The sequence below is a fragment of the Bacidia gigantensis genome, assembly GCF_019456465.1.
Source record: "Bacidia gigantensis strain McMullin 20006 chromosome Unknown contig_156, whole genome shotgun sequence".
Classification (NCBI taxonomy): Eukaryota; Fungi; Ascomycota; class Lecanoromycetes; order Lecanorales; family Ramalinaceae; genus Bacidia; species Bacidia gigantensis.
The window spans coordinates 1,598,917-1,606,368 of NW_025408594.1; the positions used below are offsets into that span (position 1 = coordinate 1,598,917).

Genomic DNA, 7,452 nt, shown 5'->3' on the forward strand with positions numbered 1-7,452 from the left:
GCGAGGGCTAGGTTCGTCGCGATCGTGGATTTGCCTACGCCGCCTTTGGCAGAGGAGACGGCTATTACGTTTTTCACGGAGGGGATGGGACGGCGGGTGGGTAGGCCGCGTTGGGCGCGGGGGATGGAGGGGGGTGGGTTGCGGGAGGCGCGTGGGAGACCCTGGTGGGGTGGTTAGTGGGGAAGATGGAGGGAGTGGGGGAGCTGGGTACCAGTGGATTCTCATGCTGGAGCGCGCGGAATGTGGAGAGCAGCCGCTTGCTCATGCTCTGGGTAGGCACTTGACATGACTGAGGCTATACAGAGGTAATTTGATATTTCTGATGACGTAATGGGCACGTATGGTAAATTACGACTAGCGTAAGAACCCAGCTTTTTCTTACCGCTATCCTCGCTTCGCCTCTTCAGCTGAGCCTTCAGCTTTTGTAATGTGATTGACGACCCATCATTCATTGCAGGTCTTCTTTGTAGTTTATATACTTAGCATAGCAGTCTGCTCAAGTGGGCTTCCATAGTCGTGATGCGTTCGATTCACGCTAAGACTGTCATCGTATCCATCTACCTGCGTCGACTGGTATCTTCGCTCAGAAAGACTCAAATCTTTGGAGATGGGTTTTGTGCAATCCTTGAAGCGTCCATATATATTTTACAATCACATGCATTGACTATCGTACATTGTAGGGTTAAGAGATCTGCAATGATTCCACTGCATCATGTAGACTGAACTCGCCGGTCGCTATGACAATGCCTAACCACATTATCTTGAAATTGACCACACGAAATTCACGATTTTTGATCGCCAGTGAATATTCTTCTTCTATGATCGCACTGATTGTCTTGAGAATTGTGAGCTGAGTCAGAGCTCTTTTATCGGCGTCTTCGAATTTCAGCGTGCTCTGCAACAAAAGGTCAAGATTCCTCCCGTCGTCATCCCATACAAAGCTTTGGAAGCGGGCCTGCTCCAAGGTCAGGGTGTATTGCGCGGCAGCAATGAGGCCCGTCATGAGTCGCCATTCCTCGATACGAAAAGGTGGCTTTTGAACGGCGAATCTCCACTTTCGTGCATCTTCTGAGAGGGTTATATTTCCAGGATAGCTTCGCTTTGCCGTTTCCATCTGGATTGCTGATGTGTCTGACGCTTCAGTGTCATTGACGACAAAGGTGGGGCTAGTGGGCGTCGTGGCAGCACTCCTGATCTCAAGCGTACCCACTGGGACTGAATCGTCATGATACAAGATTGCCTTACATTCCGCAAAAAGATTCTGTTCCCCCATCTGGTACACTATCAAATAAAGGAAAGTGGATATTTCGGCTACGGTGAGAGGGAACGAGTAAGAGGAGGATGCCACAATCTGGATTTTATGTCTCAAAGGAAAGCTCCAGATCAGAGGTTGCGTGACCTGCTTTCCTTGTATAAATTCCATTGCCGCGGCAAATTCGAGGAAGACCGATTTTCTTCTCAACAGGCTTCGCCTAGCGTGATCAAACTCAACAGTGATCGAGTAGCCACCATCAGCGGAGATGTTGCCACCAGAGCTTGCGTTTGTTAAGAATGGCGGGGGTCTACCACATTGTCACTTTAGAGACCGCCACTACTATGGCTGAAGTCAACGTACATATCATCGTCAACGTTGGGGATATCTACTTTGCGAACACCGGCATCCGAGCGATTTGACATGGCAGCAGTCGCCAGAAGCTGCCAAAGCCCTAAAACTATCACGGTACGTGAAATTTTGATCATCACAGCATCTTGAACTTTGTCCCGTTCTTCGGATCGGAGAATGTGTACACTTATAAACATATGGTGTGGCTAATAAGGGTGGAGGGAAACTTAAACCATGTCTTGCGCATAGCGATCATACTGCTGCTTGTGTCGGATATGCCTTCGTACATAATGTCTTTCCGAAGAAATCCTGTGTCTAACGAGAAGAGAAGCAGCGGAATGACTTGGCTCTTCCTGATTTGAAAGAGCCAGCCGACACGCATAGACGGCAAGTCTTCGGCACGAAAGTCTCACAGTCTTTTTCACGTCTGACTCGTCGGAAATGCGAGACTTTTGATATCTCGACCTGATATTGGGTACGAAGACATCGTAATGTCGATCCGAGGCACCCTTATCTCATTGTCATAGATTTTTATGCACATTTGAGCCTTCTCTGCTCAATTCACTTCATTTTACAGACTCTTGTTGATACGCCCGCTTTTTGATGGAGCTGTGAGAATAAGGTGCTTCACAGACACTTCATGTAGCATACTGAGTATCTAAAATAGACGACCATATTGTGTACGGCCTGACGCGACTAGATTATCTTGAACGAAGTAGATCTTTTAGGAGGGAATTCCCTGAGTCTGTACATTAATGAGAGAAAGTCAATTGGGGGCCTCCGTGGAATTTTACAAAAGACCGAGATTCTGAGTGAGATTAATAAGTCGGAAGTCTTCCGCCGCTTACCACGATGTTACATGTCGTGAGAACGATGCAGGTGACGCAGGTGTGGTGTGGTCCCTCGGGCGCCAGTCGAATTGTACGGAGCCAATATATTACGGCGAGCTGAAAAATTTAGCGCGGTATTTAATACTGCTGCCTCGACGGGAGCTGAGCTTCCTGCTTTCCATAAGCTACTGGTCAGCCACAGCCTCGTTGACAATGTAGTCTTACATATATAGTTTCTATGATGCTTGTTCCATTCTCTTGCAATTCTGTCCCATTACAAGATGCGACATGGCGGAACCTTTGAGCACGCTTGCCAGCCTGATTGCCATTGCCCAGATCAGTGGCAAGATCGTTTCATTATGCTATGAATATCGCTCTACCACGAAAAAAGCTACTGAGCAGCAGGTTCACCTCACAAATGAAGTCAAGAACTTACGAGATGCGCTTGAAAGCCTGGTAAGCCTGGCTGAAGTGGACGGTCATGGGCAGACAAGCTTGCCGGCTGTTGATGCACTGAGTCGAAAGAATGGCACTTTGGATCAATGTAAAGTCGAATTGGACGGCCTTGAAGCAAAATTGGCGCCTTCTAGTGGATGGAGAGCAATTAGCAAGGCCTTGAAATGGCCTCTCAGCGAGCCAGAAGTCGTCAAGAGCCTCACGCAACTCAACAGATTCAAGACTACAATGCTGCTGGCGCTAGCTGCAGATCAGACGTACGTAGAACATCTTTTGTAGCTTAGATCTGACATATACACAGTTCTGCAACGATGAAACTTCGAAGCTTGAACCAAGATATCAAAGCTGATACAACGCGATTGACTCAACAGATGGAAACTTTGGAGTCCACATACCAACATGAGGACTTCATGACCTGGCTTGCGCCTCCAGATTCTTCCCATATTTATGAACATGCAAGGCAGAAAGTGCAAGAAGGGACCGGTGAGTGGTTATTGAAGAGCCACCAATTCTGTGAATGGAAATTGAACGCAGGCTCATGTCTTTGGATCCATGGGATTGGTAAGTAGAGACGCGGTCTGGTGCCATATCGTTAACTCATGTTTTAGCTGGGTCAGGCAAAAGCGTCTTGAGGTAGGTCGACTGATCTCCCCTACGGAAGCCGCTGATTGCATCTCAGCTCACACATCATTGAGCATCTCTATGCCTCATGCGACCGGCCAGACAGAGTGTTTACAGTCTACTTTCACTTTGACATAGGCAATCAACTACAGAGATCCGCAGAAAGCTTTCTTAAAGCCATTATTGCTCAACTAGCATCCAGGTCTTTCCGAGCTCGAAAGATCCTCTCTGAATTCCACTTGGATAATTCTCACGGTCGATATCTCCGACTTGAGAGGAAAAGTCAGGGGCCGACATTGAGTGATCTGATCAAGATATTGACAGTCGTTCTTGATCACGTTGAACGACTTTTCGTTGTGCTCGATGCTCTAGATGAAGGCGAAAACATTGATCAGCTTCTCGAAACCATCCTAAAATTTCGCAAAATCAAACGTGAGAGCGTCAATCTCATCCTAACAAGTCGCGAGGACAGGTCTATTGCCGATGCGATGCTAGCTATGGATGCTGTTAACATCGACCTATATTGTCCAATGGTAGATTCAGATATCTCAATCTACATTGAGCAGACTTTAGAGCACGATCGGCGGTTAAAGCGATGGAATCAAAACCTAAAAGCGGATATACAGCATGCATTAGACTGTGGAGCCCATGGAATGTAAGTTATCATTGTGATTTATTCGCAAGCTCCGAGTTTGACGACTGAAGTTTGCTAGGTTTCGTTGGGTTGACTGCCAGCTTGAAGTACTACGTAAATGTATGAAGCCTCAGGCCGTACAGAAGACCTTGCGTTCTCTACCCAAAACACTGAGTGAGACCTATGATAATATCCTGGCGAATCTACCCGAAGAATATGTAGAGGACACCAAAAAGCTCCTACAATTCCTGGCATTCTCCAAGCGTCCGCTCCGGCTTACGGAGCTGGCGGAGACTTTGGCCGTGGATCTTGCTGGCGAGCCCATGTACGATCCTGGTAACCGCTTGCTGGACGTTCGAGACACGCTGGAGATCTGCTCAGGATTTGTTACCGTTGTGAATAAAGCGGCCGCAATTGAACATCAAGAAGTCAGGCTGTCACACGCCACCGTCAAAGAATATCTTACCAGCAAACCCGTAAACGAGGTACACTCTATGATAGTGTTTACTCAGGATGAAGCCGACCGTCTAATACATTCCACCTGCTTAGCATACTTAGGGAGCTTCAGTACCCCCAAGCCTTTCCCGATGACGGCGAGAAAATAGATAGGTATCCCCTCGCACATTATGCCGCGCAATGTTGGTTCCAGCATTCTCAAATTTCACAATCTGAGGGAAGTTCTCTACAGCTCCTCATGCAGCTCTTTGACTCAAAGGCGAATAGTTGCTTCTCAAATTGGCAGCAGCTCCACAACATAGATCAGCCTTGGAAGCACTCGTATAGTCGATATGGATATGGAGAAAGTAAAGTTTCTGCGCTTTATTGTGCGTCAGTACTCGGTATGGAAAACATGGTGCTCCATTTGCTGTCTCAGGGTCATGACCCGAATGAAAAGTGCGGCGTTTTGGGGGGTGCACTACAAGCCGCAGTATACAAAGGCCATCTTCGCGTAGTGCGTACATTGATTGAACATGGTAGCGACCCAAACAGTTCGGGTGGGAAGTTTCGTTGTCCTTTGATAACTGCTTGTGTCCAAGGCAACTGCGATATGGTGTCACTTCTAGTTGGCAGTGGAGCAAGGATCTCAAACGCCACGTGGTCGCAAGGCAATGCTCTGAACTGCACCGCAGACTACGGGCATGAATCTGTGATTCGTCTTTTGCTCGATTTAGGGGCAGACGTCAATGCCTGTGTCGGTAAAAGCAGGGCCACCGCACTATCTACGGCAGCATATCAAGGTCATGAGGCAATTTGCAGACTGCTCGTGGCGCGGGGCGCAAACGTTGACAAGAGAGGTGGCCAGAACGCCCTCAGAGTGGCAGTTGAAAGTGGATACCCTAACATTGTGCGATTCTTGTTGGGGAAAAAATCGAAGCTCAGTGAGGAGGTGCTTGAGTCCGTCAAGCTCCACGATTGGTTCAAAGCTATGGAGAGCGCAAGTAACGATTCCGAAAGCCTCAGCGCAAATATTGACAAATTGTTTCGGTCAGCGGTGCTTCAGGGATCTTTTGATGTTGTTGAACAGTCCCTTCGTTCGGGCGTGAATGTCAACAGTTACAACAGAATTGACTACTCGCCATTGGCATTAGCTGCTGACAAAGGCCATGAGTCAATCATAAAGTTACTGTTGCAGAATGGAGCAGACATCAATGCGGAAGGTGAGTGCTGGGGAACTGCTCTCCACATTGCTGCGCGCAGGGGACACACATCTATCGTTCGATTGCTTTTGACACAAGATCCGCCTGCAAAAGTCAATGCTCAGGGGATTGTCCGCGGCAATATTATAAATTGCAAAGGTACTGTCCTTCAGAATGGTATTAGATCTGCGAAGCCTGAAATCGTGGAGTCTTTGATACAGGCAGGCGCGGATATAAATGCTCATATCGAGGGGGTAGGCACTCCAACTATAATAGCATCATCGCTAGGAGATCTCGATATGGTGCGACTATTACTCAAAAACGGCGCCGACATCAAGCCCGATGATCCAGAGCTTGGGACGGCTCTGCATGCCGCTGTTGCTTCGGGCAATCCTGCAGTGGTGCAAGAATTGCTCAAAAATGGGATCGATCCCAACGCGCTGGCCGGTGACTCGGTGACCGCCCTTGAAACAGCTGCAAGTGATGGCCACTCTGAAATCGTTAGTCTCTTACTTCAACATGGAGCAGAAATAGAAGTGCACCGCAAAGCACGTCATGAAGGAGGCAAAGAAAGCAAAGGTGCATTGGGCGCTGCCGCTTTCAATGGTTGGGAGAGTGTTTTTATTCAAATTCTGGATGCTGGTGCATTGGTTGACCATACCAACGTTTATATCCCGTTGACCGCTCTTCAATACGCTGCACAAGCTCAGCAGACGAAAATCATATCGGCGGCAATCGCTCGCAATATTGACATAGATGCAAAAGACTATTTGCTTCTTACTACATCTGGCTTAAGTAAGAATGAAAACCAAATGGCGAACCTAGAATATCTTTTAAGTCTGGGTGCAGATCCAAACTATATCGATCCGAATACCTTGGATTTTCCCTTGATGGTGGCAGCGAGGACCAGGCAGACCATTGTTATAGACTTTCTCCTGTCCCACGGTGCTGATGTGAATCTCTCCAATCGCGATGGCTGGACGGCTCTCATCGACGCAACTAAAAATCATCAAAACACTTCCACGCGCTGCCTGATTGAGGAGCATCACGCTGATTTAAAGAAGACACTGATCAATGGAAGCACGGCTTTTCACCTTGCTGCGCAAAGCAATTTCTACGAGGGCATTACCTTACTCCTGGAACATGGCGAGGACATTAACCAAACAAATGACGACGGGAATACTGCACTCCACATTGCCATCGATCATGATGGGCTTGCTGCAGTCAAGGTACTACTGGAGCACAATGCAGCCGTGAACATCCCCGAGAAACACTCCGGTATGACGGCCGTAGACCTGGCTGAATTCAATAATGCACCTGATAGTAAGAAGCAAGGGTATCTAGCGGCCCCAATCGCAGAGATGTTACGCGAGCATGTTGCCGGGCCAGATGAACGGGAGATGCAGGTGGTTGACGTAGATCGATCCTGTCTATGACCATGTCGACTCCTAAACTCGTTGCATCAGAGAGGGCGTACATATTCTCCAATGGTAGTAAGACAGCCAGACATCCAAGCCTGCTATATGGATGGTACGTTCGCCGACAGAGCCACCGCCCACATCTAGGACTCGCGTCGACGAATCTCACCAATCGTTTGGAGAACAACGAGCCGCAAAGTTCAGCAAAGTCCGGCGTGCAATCTATCACCCTCTCAAACGAGATCTGCCTCCT

General features: G+C 48.2%; 2 protein-coding genes across 2 annotated transcripts; one reads left to right on the forward strand and one right to left on the reverse strand.

The window, feature by feature from the left end:
• Positions 1-221: 221 nt before the first annotated feature.
• KY384_002780 (uncharacterized protein) lies at positions 222-1,273 on the reverse strand (the record flags this gene model as incomplete). The annotated part of the gene is made up of 2 exons (XM_044811302.1): positions 222-462; positions 756-1,273. 2 exons carry the CDS (start codon positions 1,271-1,273, stop codon positions 222-224), a joined length of 759 nt encoding a protein of 252 aa, XP_044672185.1.
• A 1,927-nt stretch (positions 1,274-3,200) lies between these two features.
• KY384_002781 (uncharacterized protein) lies at positions 3,201-7,217 on the forward strand (the record flags this gene model as incomplete). Its single annotated transcript, XM_044811303.1, has 5 exons — positions 3,201-3,372; positions 3,498-3,522; positions 3,713-4,165; positions 4,224-4,620; positions 5,019-7,217. The coding sequence occupies 5 exons, from the start codon at positions 3,201-3,203 to the stop codon at positions 7,215-7,217; spliced, it is 3,246 nt and encodes a 1,081-aa protein (XP_044672186.1).
• Positions 7,218-7,452: the final 235 nt, after the last annotated feature.